Source organism: Diabrotica undecimpunctata, chromosome 7 (genome assembly GCF_040954645.1).
Source record: "Diabrotica undecimpunctata isolate CICGRU chromosome 7, icDiaUnde3, whole genome shotgun sequence".
NCBI classification, from domain to species: domain Eukaryota; kingdom Metazoa; phylum Arthropoda; class Insecta; order Coleoptera; family Chrysomelidae; genus Diabrotica; species Diabrotica undecimpunctata.
The window spans coordinates 28348094-28371279 of NC_092809.1; the positions used below are offsets into that span (position 1 = coordinate 28348094).

At 33.3% G+C, this 23186-nt stretch overlaps 1 protein-coding gene across 5 annotated transcripts in view; it reads right to left on the minus strand.

Annotated features, from left to right (window-relative positions):
• LOC140445124 (kelch-like protein 15) overlaps positions 1-23186 on the minus strand; it is a 61852-nt gene that overhangs the window by 12147 nt on the left and 26519 nt on the right. For 4 of the 5 annotated variants that reach the window (XM_072536963.1, XM_072536960.1, XM_072536962.1 and 1 more), the window contains 7 exons: positions 20114-20238; positions 18178-18279; positions 17994-18114; positions 13712-13841; positions 13215-13656; positions 11224-11533; positions 4599-4837 (listed from right to left, as the gene is read on the minus strand). In XM_072536963.1, the coding sequence (XP_072393064.1) occupies positions 4599-4837; positions 11224-11533; positions 13215-13656; positions 13712-13841; positions 17994-18114; positions 18178-18279; positions 20114-20238 (1469 nt within the window). Of the gene's footprint in view, positions 1-4598; positions 4838-11223; positions 11534-13214; positions 13667-13711; positions 13842-17993; positions 18115-18177; positions 18280-20113; positions 20239-23186 lie in introns of all 5 variants that reach the window. The other variant, XM_072536961.1, reaches the window with a different exon arrangement.

The window sequence follows — 23186 nt, forward strand, 5'->3', positions numbered from 1 at the left end:
GATCGAAACGTCAATAAATAAACATATGAATAAATATTTTGTGGCTCATTCCCTACATTCCCCTAAAAATACAGAATGCCACAAACAAAAAGCTATAAAAAAGAAGTAATTTTGCAGAAAGTTTACTGATACCAACCGGCTGTCGCGGAAGTTACGCTAAAACGTCATTTGACGTGACCCGTCCTTAAAGAGTTACACAATGAAATTTTTTTAAAACAAATTTTAAGACAGTTTCCACACCACCCCAGAGGTATGTCTTGTGGCACGATACTTTTTTTAAATGGGTGTTCGCCAAGAGCCATATTGTCTTATTAAATAAAATGAACAAAACACTTAAACAGTATAAAACAAAACAAAATAAAATCCTATAAAACAAAATAAAATTCTATAAAAACAAAATAAAAATAATGTTTGATGTGTTTAAACATAAACACTATACACACTTACTATGTTCTCGTTTTTTTTTTCGTTTTTGGTTTTTTTTATGCTGATGTTCTTATTAAACTATTAGAAAATATTATTCGCTGTCTAAACCTGAAGATGCAGTGCTGCTATCGCTGTCATTATCTTCACCACCTGGTGTAATTATAATTGGCTCTAGTAAAACTTTTATATAAGTGTCAAGTTCCCACATACGATGTTCTTCTTTAATTATGTGGCCTATACATTTAGCTCATTTCTCTGGAGTTACATGGAGGATTGCTTGAATCAAAAGTTTCTTAATTTCGTTTAATTTGAACGTTTTGTTATTGCGTGCTACTTCTCCTTTCACTTGCTCCCAGATAAGTTCAATGGGATTAAGTTCGCAATGATAAGGTGGTAGACGCAGAACTTTGACACCATAATCTTTTGCAGTTTCATCTACAGCATATTTAAGATATTCAATTTTCCTTAACCGTGCAATGTCAAGGAGCTAAATTTTGAGCATTGATTCTTCGTATGCAATCCCCTTTTCTGTAAGCCATTGTTGAATCCTCCCTTTCAATTTCTTTAATAATCACCTGTTTTTTTCGACTCAAATTGAAGAAAACCATCATCAAGAAACCCTGTATCACTTCCTATATGGGTGACGATTAAACGCCGTCCCTTTCCTGATGGAGCTTTTAATCCTGTATATCAGCCTTCTATAAATGCTTCGCGTTTACTTTTGACATTTAAATCTTGCCAAACTTTTCCAACTGTATGACCTTTTCCAACCTTGGTTAATCCAGGTTTCATCCAAATAATATATTTTGCATCCAGTGCTGCGAATTTTTCGCATTTCTTCTAAATATTTTCTTCTCCACAGAATAATTTCATTTTTTTCTAATAGCATACTTTTTCTGTTGCGTTTTACGTATCGAAAGTTCATTTCGTGCATGGTCCTGATTAAGACCCTACGAGATATCTTGGGTAAAGAGTCATCATTTTCGAGCTCTTGAGAAATTTTTTTCAGTGTTGGAATTTCACTCCGAAAATAAAATGAATGAATTTTTCGACGTATAATATTCCTTGTCTCGTCATCCAAAACAATGCTTTTCCTACCTCTAGTTTTACCTTTTTCTTGCTTTTTATTTTCCGATGTATTTTTAAGTACACGATAAATACAGCTAACGGATACTTTTGTTAAACTGCTACAAATGTCGACCGCTTGGCTAACGTTTAATGCCATTTTTCTGCCGACAATTCCTTCATAAACGTTTCGTATCATTACCTTCTCTTCAGACGTTAACATTTTCCGCCTCTTTTGCGGCTTTTCATTCTTGGAATCAACATCAGAATTTCGCTGTCTTCTCTTGGAACAACTCGGTTTTTCGTCCATTGTATTTCAATAATCTGGATATATACTATATATACAATAATTTCAAAGAATATAACTAAATATTTACTATAAAACGACAAACTATAACACCCTTATTATCAATAACACGTTTTATCAATACCACAATACAGTATTGATAAAACAGTATTGATAACAATAAGTTTACAAACTTATCACATAAAATATACTCACAAAAACACATGCACTATTTACCCATAGAAACACCAATGTTTTCTTCGTTCATTTCTTTGGCAAAAAATAATAAAAACTAGTTTTACTGCATGTCTGGATCCGAATTGTAAAACCGAGTTCCCTCGCTAATTCCAACATTGCCAAACGATTGAAAAATAGTGTTTTAAAATATCGATTTTTATTTTATAAATTTAAATATGTAACGAAACGGAACATATAAATAAAATTTATTTTATTACAATTTTGTGCTTAATTTTTACTATTGAAAAAATCATGTTTTTTTGGTATTTTTATGACGGTAATAATCGCTGCGTGGACGAATACAGGTTTTGTATGACCATAATTACTACTTGTGAACAAGATTTGGCTACACTGTACGACAACTCCTGGTCAGTTTTTCTATAGAGAAGCACAAATAAATATACTACTTTATATATTCTGTAATTTCTTATGAGGAAACGCAAATTGCAATCGAGAAAACAGGCAGTTTTCGAGGGCCGCTGTGTACATTTAAATTTGAGGATATTCCGCGTTTAAACTATGATATCACTCTTCTGAATTGAGGGTTTCTACTTTAGGTATAATTTAATATTATATATATTATATAAAGATATATATATATATATATATATATATATACATACAATATTATACATATAATAAAATATTTATTAATATTATTATTTAGGTGATACGTTTTGTATTATTTATTAAATGTTCATAATTATATTAGTCTTTTGTATTTCAAAATAATAATCTCAATAAATCACTGTATGATCCAGAACTGTCAATTTTGAAATATGTTTGTGTCATGTCCTCGGTAGTATAGTAGTCAGTATCCCCGCCTGTCACGCGGGAGACCGGGGTTCGATTCCCAGTCGGGGAGGACTTTTTTATTAATATTGTTACATTATTGTCATTTTTAAATACTTTTGGATATTGCATTTTAATTTGTATTGTATTATTATATGGAATTATGTTGCACTGTATTCTAGTGTATTTTTTTATGTATATTATTGTCATTTTTAAATACTTATGAATATTGCAGTTTAATTTGTATTGTATTATTATATTAATACAATAAACAATGAATTTTACTGCAGAGTATGTGTAAAAAAATTTTTGCATTCAACTCCTTTCATACATATATGAAAATAAAAATATACATTTTCATTAAAATATTGATTCAATCCTTCATTGTTAGTAAGTTGTTATTAATTCTGTTTCTCTTTCTGCTGTCTTACCTATAGAATTACATATGTAATGATTGTGCAGATTGACTCCCAAAAAAATTTGTAACGGCGAATGCGTGTATAGAAGTGTAACTTCCACCGGCAGTCCCACTGGACTGCCACACCCGTTTTTTTTTTTTAGTTTAAACATGTCGATGCCTCATGCCCTATGGAACTATAGTTACAATAATATTAATAAAATTACTCCAAACTTGAGAAAAAAAGTTTTTATTTAAAAAAAATGTGGCTTGTTACATTATTACATTAATAATAAATAATCAAAATCTTAGTTAATCAACCAGCTCGGCGACCTCATCAGCAACATCAGGGCTGACATCCTCTCGTAAACTATTGTAGGAGGGATGATATACTGAAGGTATGTAGAGTAATAATGATCTCACATTTTCGAGTTTATTTTTTGCAATCCGAATGGGCAATTGCAGCCTATTACAATTCCAAAAAATAGCACCAACCGCAATCTTATCATACAACACTTCAGAGATCTAATTAACTTCCATTCCGATGACACAGTATACTATACAGACGCGTCTAAAATTGAAAATGGAGTCGGAATGGCAATAATTAACAGCACACACGATCTCAAACATAGAATTCCAGATACAGCTACTATATTAGGAGAACAGGAGAACTCTAAATTGCATACTAAAGATACAAGCATCAAGTTGGAATAGCAGGTAACGAAGCAGCAGACAAAAATACCAAAATAAACGACAACTGTATTCATATTACCCCAATCTGTAAGTATGGATCCAAAAAGCTACTTCATAAAGCACCTGTTCAAGAACTGGAACAATAAATGGAAATCCACACCTTCAAAGCTTCAGGAGATAAAAATAAGATTGGACTATGGCAACCACCCGAGTTATCCAGTTTTCTAATGAGCATTTGTTTAAGAAAGAAGAACGCCAGATTTGTGATGAGTGCGGTTCACTCCTTACGGTAAAACATGTGCTAGTGGAAAAGTGCGAAAACTTCAATCGTCACAGAATTAAATACCATTTACCAAACAATCTTGAAGACATTTTAAATTCTAAAACACTATAGATAACCAACTTTTTTCAACAAATTTTCTAAGCAAAGTGTAATTAATTGTTACCGTTCCGCTAATAACCTTAGTAGGTTGAAGCGGGTTTTTTGTAAATAAAAAAAGGGATTATTGCAAAGCTATGTCTTAGTTTATATGGCAATAAGTGCGAATAGAAAAGTTTCTGAAACATTTAGCATTTATAATAATAAATTTTAACACAAAAAAAATTAACCCTAATATGTTGCTAAGTTGTTAATCTATTTTTTGTAAATGTTTTATGATTATTTATAAGAAAGGAAATAGAAAATACATAGAAAAAACTTACTGCTTTTCTGAAATACGAAACATTTTAAGGATGCTCGTTGTAGATTTACTGTTATTCCGAATCTTTTTAACGTTTTCTGCTTTTATTTTCTTTATAAGTGTCCTTCGTTTATATTTTCTGTAAGCCATCTGAATGATTGAAGCTGCATGTATTTTCTTTTGTGTCCAATATTCCGAATCTACAGATAGTTTTTCTGTAGTACTTAACGTTGGAATTGTAGGAACGCTCATCATAGACTTCTAAAAATTATATGCTTTACAATATTTATAGTAATATTTATGGTATAAAGGTGTATAAATGCTGTAATTTGTATGTGTATTATTCACATTTTTCTACAGTCACAAGCCAAGATTGTGAAAGCCACGTGTACCCATTAAATAATATAAATCAAACAAAGAAACAATATGACGAAGTACAGTGATCGATCCACAAACTGGCTACTCAGATTTAGTTTTTACAATGTTGTGACAACACCTTTTTTTATAATTAATTTTCGTGTTATTTAAAATTTAAAATTGATTTTCGTGAAATAAAGTTATATACATTATATATTTTTTTCAAAAAGAGTTGTTATAACTTATAATCTTAGTGCTTATGGCTTTTAAGGTAAGTACATATTTGTAAGTTAACAAGTAACATTTAAGAGAGCAGCATTAATAATATCTCTGCAAAAGAAAATAAAAGTCTCAAGATTCTATAAAAACGCAAATAGGGAGAAAAGACATGCAAAAGATCAAAAATTAAGAACTAAATATTGTCATAGAAATGAGATCTTACAGGAAATGGAGTTATTCTTCAAATTACTATATTTCTAAGATGGACAGGTTGCAGAAATTACGATAAGAAAATTTTAAACCAAGGCAAGGGTGAGAAGATATCCCGTACATAACAGATGATAAGACTATATCACCTCTAACGGAGATACAAAATAACAAGGCACCCGGTAAAAATAGCATTAAAATAGAATCAATAAAAGAAGAAGGACAAGAACTTATCAAATCCTTAAAACCTATCTTTAACAAATGTTTGTTTGAAGGAAAAAATCCATGATTGGTTAAATGCTAAGATTTTTAAAGTGCAAAAAAGATCAAATTGCCGACTTCGTAAATTATAGACTTATAAACTTGCTTAGACAGTGTAATTCCAAGGTATTTTATTTCCATTACTTGTTCAATACTGATACCATCAATTTCTATTTTACATCTGGTCGGTTCTTTGCTGATTACTATGGTTTTAGTTTTTTTGAGATGAGAATGTCATATTAAATTCTTTTGCTCTTATGTTAAATCCGTGGACCAGTCTTTACAGACTATTTTCATCTTGGGCTATTAATATTGCATCATCTGCGTAACAGAGTATTTTGATTTCTTTATTTACCATTCTGTATCCTCTTCCTTTGTTAACGCTTTTGATGATTTCATCCATGATTTAATTAAATCTTGTTCTTTAAAAGAAAATTTAATGGTGTATTTATTTCTTGTATTTTAATTACATTTCATATCAACAACGTGGTATACAACATAAATAAAATATGAAAAACAGTGTGACTGATTTCCAATAGTTATGAAATTAAAAGTTAAATGAAGAAATGAGAAATCCACTATCCACGCTAATTTGATATAAAAATTTAGAGTTACAGGTCGATAAAATTTGACCAATATTCGGTCCTAGAGGTCAAAATATACTTATCAGAAGGTTTTTTGTGCACTAAATCCAAATTGCGAAATTGGCTCAGGCTTCTGAGGTAGCCTAACCTAAAAGTGCAAAAATATCGGTTTTTGGTCGGTTTTTGAGGTTGTCATAATCATGATATAATTTTTTTCCCAGAAACTGTTATAACCATCTTAAAATATGTCTCAATCTTTTAAATGAGTCTACTCAGAGATCTTATTTTTCGCTAAGATATTGCATTATAAATTACATATATGATAATATCGTATAAAAATCTAAATCTTAAATCTTAAACCTACACACCATAAACCCCACCAATCCCTAGAAACCATCCCTTTCAGTCCACAAGCAGGCACACCTATCTAAGCATGGCATTCCTAAGATTATTTGCTTATTGTATTATATCAAAATAAAATCACATAAATAATTGAGTTTACTGATTGAAACAAAATATCTATAACCCTACCAACCCCTACAAACCACCCCTTTTAATTCAGAAGCAGATAAACCCACCTAACCTTAGAATTCATAAGAATAATTGCTAATTTTTTTTATTAAAAGGAAATTAGTAGAGCAAGCCAGGTTATTTGTTAAACTAATACACCCTTAAACTATCCAACCCCTACTCCAAAAGCAGCAAATCTACCTAATTCGGAAATCCCTAAGCCAGCGAGTTTACTTGACAAAACCACAATACTCAAATAACCCAATTAATCCTAGATCCTTTTCAGTCCACAAGCAGGAAAACCCACCGAACCGACGAACCCGCAAGATTAATTGCTTTTTTTGTTATATCCATCCCTTTTTATCCACAAGCAAGAAAATTCACCCAACCCTGGAACTTCGCCCCTATCAACAACAAGCATGCATACTTGCTTAACCAAAACTGCTATTTTTGTACCTACTTTATACCCGTGATAGTTCATTCGGTTATACTTAAGCATAAAGCAAAGTCACTGAACTGGATGTTATAAATCAATTTGTTACTATTTAGGTATTGAAGTTGAGCTTTAGTCAATAAAATTTATTGTTACTCACGATACCGTAGACAACAGGTGGACACACAGGTGATGGCGTTACGTCCTCAATACAGGCACTTGACACTGGGTCCTAGGAACAGGTATCGCACTGCAGGTACAGCAAATTACGGTCTTCGATCCGTAATCCCTCGAATTGACTTAGATAGTCGAAAAGAGAAACAACCAGACAGGAACAGCACAGGTAGTAGTCAGTAGTATAGATAAATGAAGAGACAAATGAACGTATGAAGGCGTTGAACAGCAGAGACGAATGAAGGTAGAGATGAACGATGGTAGAGATGAACGATGGTAGAGATGAACGATCGGCAAACAGAGGTGACTTCGTTCCTTCGAATTGGAATACGTCTGTTTGACAAAAGGGAAAATAGTTAATATAGGACTCACTATGTAAAGATATTCTATATGGATAAGGGTGAATTGAACATACACTTGCCGTGTGATGGAGAACCAACCGCTTGCCACAGGAAACAACTTGAAAATGAATTCGAATTTTGATATTTTGATCTTAGGCAAGCTAAAGATAAAAAAAGAAGTGGGAGTATTGGCTGAAGAGTGCCACGCAAAATTGATATTTAAAAGACAAGGCTAGTGGAGTCATTTTTGTAACTTAAACACTATCTCCTGGCGGGAATTATACGTTCACCGAAAACCAATTCTTCTGTTTTTCTGAGAAGGTAGACCGGGGATTTCACAATAGGCACTGACTCCTTTGTTATTAGGAAATATTTCTATTAAGCAAAGGATAGATAAAAAGATCAGGGAACATTTGGCGAAATCTTTCTACGAATCGCTCGTTGCTGTTGTTATTTTTTAAGGCTTTTAACAAAATATATGGACATAGGCGGCGTGAAATTAATTTTCTAATGGGAATAAGTTAAAGGAATTTTAAACATGCTTCAACTTTAGGTTGAAATATCTCAAAAACCAGAGCCAATTTGGCAATTCGGAGCTCAGACTTGTATTCAGAGCATCAAAAACCTTCGGAAAAGTATACACTGTTATCTGGGTCTCAGGCTTGTCGGTCTGTTAATTAGATTTAATCTCGAAAAGGCGAAGCAAAAGAGAAAATATACAAAAACTTCATAGTACACGTAATAATCACTAAAATTATGTATAGAATAAGACTAGGAACACATCAAAAGGTCGATTCATTTAGCAGCAGAAGAAGCAGTGGGGAAATGTGACGAAAACCATAAAGGAATAAAACCGTACTGGTGGGATGAAGAAATAGAGAAGGAAATTAGAGATAAACGTCGGAAATACCAAACATTATTAACAACAAAAACAGAAAACGATAAAACAATTTACAAAGAAGCACAAGCCAAAATAAGAAAACAGATCACTCAAAAAAAGAACGAATCATGGGAACAGAACTGCCAAAAGATCAACACCTACATAGGAGGTAGAAGAAGCACAGAGAGTTGGAGATTGATTAAAAGTATGAGAAATAATAAGGAAAAGACATTATATCACCAATAATAACAGAAAAATGGGAAGAATATTTCAAAAAATTACTAACAGAACAAAGACCAGAATTTACTAACATGGAAGACAACACGATAGGTATACGTATAAATTCATCACCATTACAAATAAGTAAATCAGAGATGGAAGAAATAACCAAATCCCTGAAAAATGGAAAATCCCCTGGTCCTGGTGACATCCCCGCAGAATTAGTGAAAGCCGGCACAGACAAACTCCAGGAACAGTTAAGAAAACTCTGTCAAGACTGCTTGAATGGGGCCGAATTACCAAACGAATAGAAATTATCTATCATGTCAACTATCCACAAAAAGGGCAGCAAGGATCAGTGTGAAAATTACAGAGGAATTGCGGTAAACAGCACAATAAGTAGGATGTATGGAAAACTTATTAAGAACAAAATAGAAAATGACTATAGAGATTACGAAGCAGAGGAGCAAGCTCGTTTTGGAGCTGGGCGATCCACAGTAGACCACTTGTACTCTATTACGCAAGTTATTTAGAAAAAAACAGCCGTCAATAAAGAAGTTCACCTGGTGTACATAGACTTACAAAAAGCATATGACATTATACCCCTCAGTCAACCCTACAGCAAACCAACATTAAACATGGTCTTATCAAAGCAGTCCAAAGTCTGTATAATGGAACGACTGCAAAAATTAAAACTGGATCAAGGATATCTGAGGAATTTAAGGTCACGAAAGGACTAAAGCAGGGTTGCTGTATTTCACCTACCCTTTTCAAAATTTTTCTGGAACAAGCACTCAAGCTGTGGAAAAGAAAATGTAATGGCATGGGAATCCCCCTCAACGACGAGACTACACTGTACACCTTATGTTTCACTGATGACCAAATACTGATTGCTCAGGATCATAACGACTTGAGTTACATGACTCGGAAGCTAATAGAAGAATATAACAAATGGGGTCTCGAAGTCAATATTAAGAAAACTGAAACCATGTGTATTGGAGGGATAAAGCAGTCCATTATATTAGACGATGGGGTAGAAATTAGACACTGTGATGAATACAAGTACCTGGGTATGAAGATAACTCAAGATGGAACACTCGATGCTGCTATAAAAGACAGAAACATACAGGGTAGAAAAGCCATATCCATGATGAACGACATTCTGTGGGAACAAACAATATCTAAAGCGAACAAACAACTCATATACAACACCATACTTAAAAGTGTAATCACATATGGCAGTGAAGTTTGGCCAATGAAACAAAGAACAGAGAAACTGTTACTAGCAACAGAAATGGACTTCTGGAGAAGAGCAGCAGGCAAATCAAGAAGAGATCGGATACCAAAGGAGAGAATACGAGAAATGATGGGAGTCAAGCATACAATAGTTGATGACATAAAAACAAAACAGTTAATATGGTACGGCCATGTACAGAGAATGCCAGATGATAGGATTTAGAAACAGATTTTGACGTGGACACCACAAGGAAGAAGAAAAAGAGGAAGGCCGAGAAGAAGCTGGAGAGAGGGAATTGAAAAAGAACTAGAGGAAAGAGAAATCCCTCCAGGTCTATGGTTAAATAGAGAAGAATGGCGGTTAGGAGTCGGAAGGCGTCGGAGAACGCTGTGAACCGATAGTAGTAGTAGTATAAGACTAGGAAAATTAATCACCATTCAGGCATTAGTTTCATGCTTAAACCTTTGTAATCTTTTCTTGGCTTCCAAATTTGCTGATTGTTGGATTAATAATAAAAATAGTAGTTTTTGTACGAGTAGGATGCTAAAAGAATTACTAGAAAAAGCTTACAAGTATCCGCAAAAGATAAAAGGCCATGTAAGTGCACTTTTATCTTTTGTTGATTTAAATAAAATGAAAAATGCACTTACATGCTTTTTACAGGTTGGTTATGTTAACTTCTGTTGCCTAAAAATTAGTTCATATTGTTTAATATTTGTCTCAAATAGTATTTATGAAGTACTTACCACATGTATATTGCCAGTTAGTGTATATTTAATTTGTAAAGGAAAGGTAACAGTGACAATTTAAAAAAAGTTCCGTGTAATCGAGGTAAAATTAAATTATTATTGTCTCTAGCCCAGCGTTTCTCAACCTTTTACCATTTGCGACCCAATTTTCCATAATTATTGTCACTGCGCCCCTCTCGTACAATTAATTATGTTTTTTTTTGTAATTTATTTTTATATTAATTATATTTTTTAATTAGTTATGTTTTTTACGATACTCAATACAAATATTTAAACAAATATTTTAAAATATCCAGTTATTTGAATGTTTTATTAATTAATAACTAAATTTTCGGATTTATATTCAAAACAGTATATTATACAGTTCCTAAAAACCAAAAGATATAAAAAATTACAATCTTTTATAACCAAAACAAAAAATTTTTACATAGCTTCTACGAAATAACTCTATTTAGATTCCTTTGCTGGCCACTTACTTTTTTCTTTGACAAAAACTCCTCCATTGTCGGCACTCTTGGGGAATCTTGTTCGGGTAGGTTTATAGTTTTTCTTAGCGTTTCTTTAGTATCACCTCTTTCTTTGTCGTTAGACATTTTCGGCTTATTTTTTTCTATTAGCTGGTTACGCCTATATTGGTCCAGATAAATAAGAAACTCCCTGTAAGTGAAGTATGTTTTGTCTGAACCGCTCCAGTTGCGGGGTGGTGGTTCTTGAAGTCCGAGCACCGCATTCCAGTGCTGGAAGTCATCGTTTTCTTGACCATACCAATACTTTATGATGACATAACTAAAAATTATATAGTTATACAGTTGTCAGTTATTTTCAAATAAGTTAAAGATTAACCAGAATGTATAAAGACAATATTTACCACCCAACAAAAACTTTCATCTTTTGTCCGATCAATAAAGACAACATTCCAAATGAACAACAAGAAGTTTATGAAATTCCTTGTGCAGACTGGCCCCGATCCTATATAGGCCAAACAAATCGTAGAATCCAAAATAAGATTTATAAACATTCCATTTCTGTTCGCAATTCCAACTCAATTTCAGCTCTAGGTCAACACCATCTTCACACATGTCAAAAAAATTGATTTCGAAAACTCCAGAACCATAGCCCTTATCTGTTTCTATAAAACAAGAATTATCAGAGAAGCCATAGAAATTGAAAAAAGGCCAAATTGTCGGCATATGGTTACCTTCGACCTGGAGACCTCTCATAAAGAAAATATCGTCCGCCCACCCGTCAATTAAAATCCTACTGTCATGCCCGCGCCAATCCCCACGCTAACACCTACGCTAATCTCCATCCAAACCATGTCACCATCGATGGTATAAATGAACCATCCTCTATTCCTAGCACCAGTAATGCATTGGTTAATGATCAGTGTGGTAGTGTCTGGGGTCTCGGAGACTGAGACCTCGGAAACCCTGAAGAAGACATAGAAGATGATGTCGAAAGCTCGGCGCAATGATAATCGACGTGGTTCAATCCGGAAGACTGTTGAGTTCAATAATAATTTCTGTAATAGTATTAATCTTAGCTCTAGCTTTAATTATACTAACCGCGGAAATCTTTTGGAACACACACACACACAGATATATATATATATATATATATATATATATATATATATATATATATATATATATATATATATATATGTATATATATATATATATATATATATATATATATATATATATATCCACGCTTATTTTATAGAGAAAGAGGCACATTTCTGGAGATACCACTGGAGTGGGCATAGATTTAAGGAGGAACATTAAATGTTAATCAGAAAAATAACTAATGCCAAAAACTTATTTAAGTATTTATAAAAGGAAGGAAGTTGTGTGTGAGAGGGAAAATATGGCTTGGAAGCAGGCCCGTTAGTCACAGATTATTGAAAAAATTTGTTACTAACACCTAGTATTTCCTGATCAGGCCCTTATAACAGTCTTCATACATCTCGGTCCTTATAATTAATACATACGTTTTGTCATTATTTTAATTAAATTTTGATCACGAATTCGGTCTAATTAGTCCCATATTGTATGAAGAGTCGCATTAGTCTCAGACAAGTTCCGGTCAGACAAGACAACGAAATGTCTGACCGGAGTGTTAGGTACAAGAGTGTTATTCTAGTTACATAAAAAATACCTATAAATTATATTATTATGTACCAGAGTACCTAATAAGAAAAATTGAAGCCTCAAAAGGAAGCGATTCTCTTCTATAACAATATAAGATATTACACGCACAGAAACTGACTCACTACTAACTATAACATGAAACAAGAAAAAATGTAACAATGTTTTAGTAGTGAAGAAATGTCTTAAGCAGAAGTTTGTGATTTATGGATGCAGCATGTCATAAATTTTTGAAAGTATGATTGAATATGACTTGAAGTATGGTATTATTTATTTTTAATTTTATGTTAGGATTAATTATAACTATAGGTACTTACGCTAACCCATCGTCGATCATTTTACATATTTTGGGATCTTTGGCTAGGTCCATGAAATCTGGATTCTCAGGATTCCTTTTAATATCCACTAACTGCCATGGGGCAATATTGCCGAACCTCACACAATCTAATAAATCATACTTATATCGATCTCTGCTTGCCCAGTCATGTTTCAACCATCTCACAGCTGACATAAATACTTCCATTTCGCAGTTTACGCAAATGTAATTCGATTTTAGAAAATTCTTCACGTCTTCCACTTCAAGTTCTAACCAGTTTTGAGAACTGACAAGCATAAGAAAGAATCCTTGTATCCGAGGTAACATCAACTCCCTGACCTCAGTCAAACTTTTTTCTTTGGCATCCATGTATAAAAGAAAAGCTGTATCTTCATAGAAAACTTCGTTGTGGTCAATAAAGGCCCAACACTGCTCTACCAGATCTAAAAATAACTGAAAATATATACAATTCTTAGTCTTTATTATTTTTAATACTACCTTTGATTTTGAGATATTTAGCGCTGTTAAAAATATCTAGTACATTGTCCCTTGTAAGATCCCGGTAAGAAGGTTCGCCAGTAATCATCCATTCGTAGATAAATGCAAAGGAAGTGGCGGTACATTTGTCCTATAAAAAGATTTGTCTGTCTGTCTCAATATTTCTAATAATGTATAAAAAAAGATCTAACATTTATGATAATCTTAGCATTAACAGTAAAATTATTGTTTTTTGACCAAATACCAAATTGTCAATTTTTAACAACACTTAATGAACATTTGAGGATCCAAACAAACAAAATTCGTTTCAAACGAATTACAGCAATTTTTCACGTTAGAAAATGAAAACAACTGACCATTAATATAAAAATCTTCAACAGCGTCAAAGGTATACATAGGAAAAAAGAATGAATCAAAAACTTGAAAAACTTGAAATATTTAGTTGAAAAAATGTAAAAATTTTAATATGGGAATAGAAACTAAAAGAAAACAAAATGTTTGATAACAATCAAATAACCTATACGATACAAATTGGAAGTTCACTGGAAAGTAATAGAAAAAACAGTAAATTTCAATTATCTGAGATTAGAGAATGAAGGAAAGATTGAGGGCAAGAGAGGAGTAGCTCGCAAACAAATCTCGTGGCAACGGGATATAAAGAACTGGACATGCATAAATAACACTAGCATGGTTTTGCATGTCGCAAGAGACAGACGTCTGGCCTTAAAATAATTCACCAACGCATCATAGGTACACGGTACTATAAGAAGAGATCCTGCTGAAGTAACACAGAAAATTAAGTAAAAAGTCTTGCTACAAAGCTAAACATAATATGGAGTAATAAACATCTTGTGAGATAAAAAACTCTCATTATGAAGATAAATAAACCATTATGAGGTACACTGAAACAAGGAGTGAGAGATAAAGAAGAAAACGAATAATGGAAATCATAGAGGTAAAATATATACTAAGAAGAATAATCAGCAAAACTTGACGTGACAAGAAGTAAAAACATTAGAAGGCAGTGCAAAAGAGATCCGGTTAACACACATGTACAAAAAAGAAAAATAAAATGGAATATACTTATTTATGCTTCAAAACATAATAGTAATATCTTAAAATCGCCAAATATGGCGAAAAACAGAACAATCTCAAAAAAGATTCAGTATACACTTTTCTAATTAAAAAAATATGACTTCGTCCGATATCGCCGTCTGGCTTGATTATTTGTGCCCTACATGCAGGTGTACGCTGTTAGATATTATTTTATAAGAGATTATTCATATGGGATTAAACAACAATTGATTGTAATGTAATTGTAATGGTACGCTGTTACAAATTGTAACAAATTGAAACAGCGTACATCCAAGCGAACACGAATACGAAAAAATCTGTAAAAAGAAACAGGTTGGTGTCAAAAAATAGCAAAGAAAATAAAACATTAAACACACGGGCAAACACATCCTTCATTCATCTACTTTGTCGTCATCATCCGTTCTAGATGATTCGGTTTTCTGGTTCTCTGCCATGGCTGCATCACTTGTGAGACGGGTGTAAAAAGCCATTTGGTCCATAGGAACGAATCGTGTTGCCAACTGCATTACATTTGCATATTTGGCTTTTTTGACAGATATTGGATTGCAATAGACAGGAATATCAGAAGAAACTGAGAGGTCGTTGTCAAGATTTGGAATAAGTGAAAACTCGGAAGGCTAGTAGATATACTGACTTTAATACCATCTAAATGTTCATTGCTGTACTTAAAAATTCGGTATTTGGAAATCTGGAATATTTACTTTTCTGCATCTGAGATAACTTTTTTAAAATGTTCTTCATAGTAACCACTAAAGTTCAAGATCAAATTTTGTTTTACCAGAATGGAAATAAACTGTTTGGATGATTGTTTAACAAAATCAGCATATTGTTGGAAGCTAAAAACATAGTCCTTCTACCTTAAAATCTTCTCAATAACTCCAAAGCAGCGATCACAGGAAAGGAAGCTATGTCCTGGCTCAGGAAAACGATGCTTTATCTTGTCAATAGACCTAGTTCTCACCAGCAAATACACAAATTGAATCATTACTGAGTTTTTGTTTTACGCAGCAGCGTTATCGGAGAAGAGGTATAAAACTTTAACATTTTTAGGGAGTATATTTTTTATACAGTGATACAAAAATGACACTACCTCGTTTGGTGATTTTCGAGCCGTAGTTTCATCATACATATAAAAGTGTGCTTGATTTGTCTTACCAGAATGGATGCAGAAGTTTTGTGTCCACAACTGGCGTTTGTAGAAAGCTTCCCCAGCAGGAATTTTTAAAAGTGAAAGGTTTTGTTGGAATTCAAAGGTTAGAACCTTCACTTCGTTGCTATGCTTGCAGAATGTGATTTTCTCCTTTAGCTCCTTGAAAAACACGGCCTGCATTTCATGCAACTTCTTTTCCGCTGCTAAAACTTTTCGTTCATTTTCGTCGAGGGTCACATCTTTAAGTTTGTTATCTAAGACATTACATATTTTGCACGTATCTGATCGAGGTGAACCAAACCTGTAGTTAAAGTTTTCTTTGAAGTATCGATAGTAGAAGTCATAGGAGACTTTGGGTTTATATTTAGGATTGCTGGCACTTTCTGGTTCGTAAAGTTCCAAATAGAGTTGATGCATCTTCTTTACATTTAAAACAAGAAAATTGGAATATCTCGGACATATTACACGTGGATAGAAATACACCTTGACTTAAACTGATTATGCAGGGAAAGATCCAAGGAAAGAGAAGCATAGGGAGGCCTAGAATGTCATGGCTGCGGAACCTGAGAGAGTGGTACAAATGTACATCAAATGAACTTTTCAGAGCAGCCGTCTCAAAAGTCCGAATAGCTATGATGATTGCCGACCTCCGCCGCGGAGATGGCACTTGAAGAAGATCTTCTTTACATTTAGATCTGGAGATAAATAAAATCGACGGGATTTGTCTCTACTATAATGCGATTCACACCTTGGAAAGCTCTGGATGTGCATGTTCACATTTTTGAGTGTTTCGTTAGATTTTCGGTTGGGTCTATTTGTATGCTTTCCTTTGTCACTAGGTGGCGCTGCAATATCTCTGTCACGAAAAGTTTGAGCAATGAGATCTACACGTTTTCTTGATATGCCGCGGATTGAAATAAAAGCATGTCTACAAAATTGTATGGATAGCTTACCCAGATCTATAAAGTATTTGTGGGAACAATTGCGATCATGCCTTTCATTAGTCTATTTTCGAATTCTTTAAATAGTAGTAGTTTTAATTAACCCTCCCAAATAGGTATATTGCAAATCTTTGTCGCCTGTTTTGTTAAACTTTTGTAAGACAACTTTTCTTGTTTCTTCGTCCACATTCTGAAAACACTTGTACCTGCAGTTGCAGTTCTATCCAGCATTCTATCTCGGTCCCTTCTGTATTCCTTTCAAGTTCGAATACATTTTCCCATCTTAAATAGCTTTTTTTTCATATTTCTTTTCCAAAAGTAGGGTTGGCACTTTTTCTATTTTTGGTTACAGAAACAACTGGGGCTCTTCCGTGGGCTCCATGTTGACAACAGATTCAATGTGTTGATTTTTACAGAGGTACGTTTCTTCTTTGGATGCTTTCTCTCAGCTGAAGGTCCTGCGACATCACTAATAAAACAACTTTCATCAGAGCTTGTAGGTTCATAGTCTGACTCACTAGCGCTAAACGGATCTGACTCGGTTTCACTTTCACTGAACGCTAGACCTCATATTGCCCGTGAAACCATGGAGTTCATACAAGAATCTGGTGTAGAGATTTTGGAGTGGCCATCAAAAACAGCTGATTTGTCACCCATCGAATATGTGTGGGATATGCTGGGTCGAAACCTAAATCAATTGCCACGTCCTCCAGCAAATTTAGAAGACCTGTGGCATGCCATAAGAAGAATCTGAATGAGTATTTCGAAGAATATCATAATGTATACTTCCATAAATCAATATTTAAAAAAATACTTGTCCTCATTTTTTTTGGCCATCAGTATATATTGATTATAATATATTTTGTATATTATATACAAGCTTGGTTGACAAATAGGCATAATTGGCATAATATAGAATATACTTTTTTATATTTATTCTATTTTCGGATTATTATAATCTGAAAATTACTTAAAACATTTGTATAGCAAAAAAGACCTGTATTCAGGACAGTCATTTCACAAACATTTTGAATTTTGAAGAGTTTATACACTGTTTAAACTTGGGAGGGTATTTATGGATGTTACAAATACTTACTGATGGCAGCTCTACTTTCTTAACTGCAATATAGGCATCAAATAACTCTGAATAACACTGTAGTACTATTAAATGGCAATTAAACTCCTCGTTATCAATGTATACTTTACAGTCTGCATTTCTGAAAAATAGAAAGTTATAGAAAATTTCAATACGTTATATTATTATACTGTTTTAAACCTACGTGTAGTTGGTTATTCGTGAGTATAATTCGAGATATAAATTTTTCTTTTCGGGTAAAGCGACCTTTTGCCAACATATGTCATCCGTTCCGCTATAACCTAACCTAAAAATTCAACATTTGTCTATGTTAATAATTACATCGCGCAGTTACTAGATTTTTATAAAATAATTGGTTAATTATTAAATATCATAAGTAAGCATAAAATATTTCTTCCTGCCATTTAGTGTTTGTCGATACCAAGAACAATGATGTGCCGAGACAAAGAAGAAGATATAGTAACTCAACAGAGTGAAATACTACAAAGATGGACTGGATTCTTCAAAGAAAAGTTTGAAAAAATCGAAAATCCACTATATGATAGAATTATACTGGTTCAAACGGATACCAGAGAAACAACCCCTCCTTCAGTATAGCTGAAATCCAAGAAGCAGTTACCAGACTGAAAAACAACAAGTCACCTGGATTAGACAACATTAGCGCATAATTAATAAAGGAAGGCGGAGACTCCCTATTGAATGCGATACACGAACTAATAGTGAACATATGGAATAATAAACAACTGCCACAAGACTGGAATACCGGAGTAATTATCTCACTACATAAAAAGGGAGATCAGCTTCAATGTAAAAACTACCGGGCAATAACTCTACTAACTGTGGCATATAGAATAGTGTCAAATATTGTGTATGACCGATTGAGACCATATGCGGAACAAATAGTTGGGGAATATCAATGTGGTTTCCGCAGGCAGAAGTCCACAATAGATCAGATCTTCGTCTTGAGGCAAATATTGGAAAAGACTGGTGAATTTAATATAGACACACATCATCTTTTCATTGACTTTGAGAGTGCCTATGATAGCATCCATCGAGAATTTCTGATCCATGCACTGAAAGAGTTTAATATTCCAACTCAACTCATTGATATAGTAAAAGAAACACTTAAAGTATAAAGCAAAATTCGAATTCAAAACGCACTAACAGATACAATCCATGTGAGAAGGGGCCTATGACAGGGAGATGCCCTATCCTGTATTCTATTCAACATCACATTAGAGAAAATAAGTGTACAAATATTGGCATTTGCAGATGATGTTGATATCCTAGCTAGAAGCGAAAGAGAGATGATAGAAGAATTTAATGCGATAGAAAGAGCGGCACAAAATAGTGGCCAAAACATTAACGAAATAAAAACCAAATATATGAAGGCCAGCAATTCGACAGGCCAAAGAAACCTACAGAATCTGATAATAGGAGACTATATCATCGAAAGCGTGAAAATTTTTACATATTTAGGTTCACTAGTTACCGCAGATAACAATGTCAGTGAAGAAGTTAAAAAAAGAATACATATCGCTAATAAAACATAAAATGGACTAATTAAACATCTAAGATCTAACAACATCACAAGAAAAACCAAATGCAACATATACAAGACCCTAAAAAAACCGGTTCCTGTATATGGATCAGAGACATGGACACTGTCGAAAAGCGATGAGAACCTATTAGGTACGTTTGAACGAAAAATCCTTAGACACATATATAAGGAGGTGAAAGAAAATGACATATGGCGCAGGAGATATAATTTTGAACTATACACAGCATACAATGAACCCGAGGTCATAACATCCATAAAGATCGGACGTCTGGAGACTGAAACACCAAAACATATAATGAAGCAAACACCAGTAGGGAGAAGGTCAATCGAAGACCCAAACTTAGATACATGAAACAAGTGGAACAAGATTTGAAAACACTTAAGATTACCAACTGGAAAAACAAAGCAAGGAACAGAGCAGAATGGCGGAAAATCTTAGAACAAGCCAGGACGTAGAAAGGGTTGTCGAGCTACTGATGATGATAATGAAGCATAAAATATTTCTTCCTGCCATTTTGTGTTTGTCGATAAGAATAAAGTTGTCAAATCAACAACTTACCTTCCAAGATTTAATTCAGGATCTAAAATTTCGGAAGTTTGCTTGCTTTCGTATTCAGAAGCTTCTTTATTTCCACTTCTAATTGGAGTATGACCTATTAATGTACCTAAACTCGAAAAACCAGCCTGAAAATTTAAGTTCATGTTAAATCAGCGCATATAATATTATAGGAAAGTAATAAAATAAGATATACATACAGCATATCTTTTAATTTTTCTTCTTTTAATTCTTTTAATATTTTTTGATCTTTTAATAATTTAAAATAATAAAGAAAAAGTTAATAATTTTAGGAACAAAATAAATTTATTGGTAGGTTAAAACCAGCTTAGATTACCATTTTTTGAAAGAGACTCCTAATTAATAAAATTATAAGGTATATAAATATAGTTAATTTATTTTTTTTTATACTATTAAGACACGTTTGTGTTGATATAAAAATTACAAATTTTGAAGAAAATGAGGTTCTAAAGAATTTTTTTAAGGAGAAATGTCTACCTATTTGGATAGTTGTTCCACCATGATAAGTAGTAAAATTAGGAAAATCTCGCTTAAATAAGCAATTGTACACAATAGAAAAGAACTCAGCGAGTGTAGTAGAACTGTTACTCCAAAGAAAGATCCTCGAAAGATCCTAGAACTTTATAGAGAACTGTGCAAATAGTCTATTGCGTGAATCCGTAACAGAGGAAATATAAAACATAATAATTATAGTGAAGAATTTAAAATATTTGAAAAACCTATACTCATAATTTAAAAGTAAATAAAATATAATCACTAAAAAAATGAACAACGGCGAATAAGGCAAAACATTACTATAAATGATCACAACTTCGAAGTGGTTAAAGAATTTAAATATCTAGGAGCAACAATCACAAATGACAACAAATTAGAGCGAGAAGTTGAAACGAGAATAATGGCAGGAAACAGATCTTTCTTTGCAATACAACATCTAATAAAGTCAAAACTTCTTTCACGAGATACAAAAATCCGGATATATAAGACCATAATACGACCAGCAGTCGCGTATGGAAGCGAAACATGGACGCTAACAAAAAGAGAAATAAATAAATTGCTGGTGTGGGAACGTAAAATTCTTCGAATGATATATGGCCCTTGCAGAGACAGCGTGATAAACGAATGAATGGGCAGATACAATAACGAGCTAGAGTCTCTATTCGGAAAAGAAAATCTAGTCAGATATATAAAGGCCAAGAGACTCAGATGAGCAGGGCATGTGATACGCAGTAACGACAATCGCCTTATAAATAATGTGTTCTGGGAAAGGCCAGAGGGAAGAAGGTCTGTAGGGCGGCCTAGAAAAAGGTGGAAAGATGCAGTCAAAGAAGATCTAGAGAAAATGGGAGTGCAACAATGGGAATTACTGACACAGAACCGACAAACATGGAAGGCAATAGTAAACGCGACAAAGACTCACGAAGAGTTGTAGCGCCATTGATGATGATGAAAAAAATGAATAATAAAACAAATTATTACTTTGAATGTGATTTTATGCTCTATTAAATCTCTCTCTCTCTCTCTCTCTCTTGCTCTCGCTCTCGCTCTCTTTTACAAACATTGTAGACACGTAGAAACGATAAAAGGAAATAATTTAAAAACAAATGTATCTTGCTAAAACTAGGTACTTGGCGGGTAGTATTAATATAGAAATGGAGTTCAATAGTAGTATATATACGTAGTATATAATATATAGTAGGTGTTTTGTGTAAAACTTAGAGGTCGCTGGTTAAATGAAATTAAAATAATAATGGAAAAAATGCGATATTTTGACTGTAAATAAAAGTAGCGAAAATAGCAAATATTTAATTGTGAACAAATTACGAGAATTAACTAGCTTAACGGTTTGTGGGGCAAGTGCATCCCATAAATCAACGCTACTGTAATGCGCTTTTGAATGGCGACATAATTTCCAAATAACAAAAGAAGTCAAATTCTTTGAACAAACTAAATGTGTTTAAGTCAGTTTAACAATAAGATTTTACTGAATAACAGGAAGTAATATATTTTAAAGCAAATAAGTTAGGATATACCAATAAATTAGATCATATTATAGTACAGTAAAAGAAAGTAAAAAATGTAAAATATAAAAATAAATACTACATACTTTCCCAAACATTCTCCCGCTCCAAAAACGAATATTTTCATGAACATCTGAAAGTATAAGTATAAAGAATAGATATGAAAAGATCGATATACTAATTAAGAAGTAAGTAAGAATAAAATATGGATTGACAAATAGGGGGCGGTCAGATTTTGACCACAGTTGGATGCCATCTGAAACAATGCTCAGAATGACAACGCGTGCAATGTCATCAATTAAAAAAGAATAGCGTCGAATCAGTAGAATTTTTCGACCTACTAAACTAGAAAGACTGTGTCAAACACAATCCCATACAGATTTTACAAATCATCCGACATATTAACGAGTATAGAGTGCTGTAGTTGTTGAAAACAGGTTATTATCTTTTGTCGTAATTCTCCAATATCTGATGACGGAACTTCTGACTTCATACTGATTCCGTAAGCATGCCATAATAGGTAAGTAAATGAAGCACTAAAAAGCACTAAACCAATTTTCCACAGCAAGATGAATAGCTGTACATCTTTTTGCATTCGATTTGGGATCGTGCCAGAAAACTTTGTAAATAAAATTCATAGTGGTAAAATGAAAATTGCATTCTGCGTATAAGAAAAATGCATTTCCAACGTACATGGAAAATGACAAATTTGTAACTCAGAAAATATCAACAAGAATAAGTTCAATTTTGCTACTCGCGGGTTTCGAGGTCGCTGAATAGGAATATGACAACGATGATCCTCAAGCTACTTGAGGTCCAAGATGAATTTCGGGGTCACTGAACACGATTATGACGACAATGGTCCTCGAGCTAAATAGTGCCCAGGGTGGACCTCGTTTCCTCGAGTTTTAAGATATTTTTATTCTAAATTAGTTGAAACTCATTACTCGGGTGTTTTCGAGGTCGCTGAATAGGAATATTATAACGGATATGGTTCTCGAGCTTCCTGGTGGAGCGTGGACCTCGGCTTCTAGAGT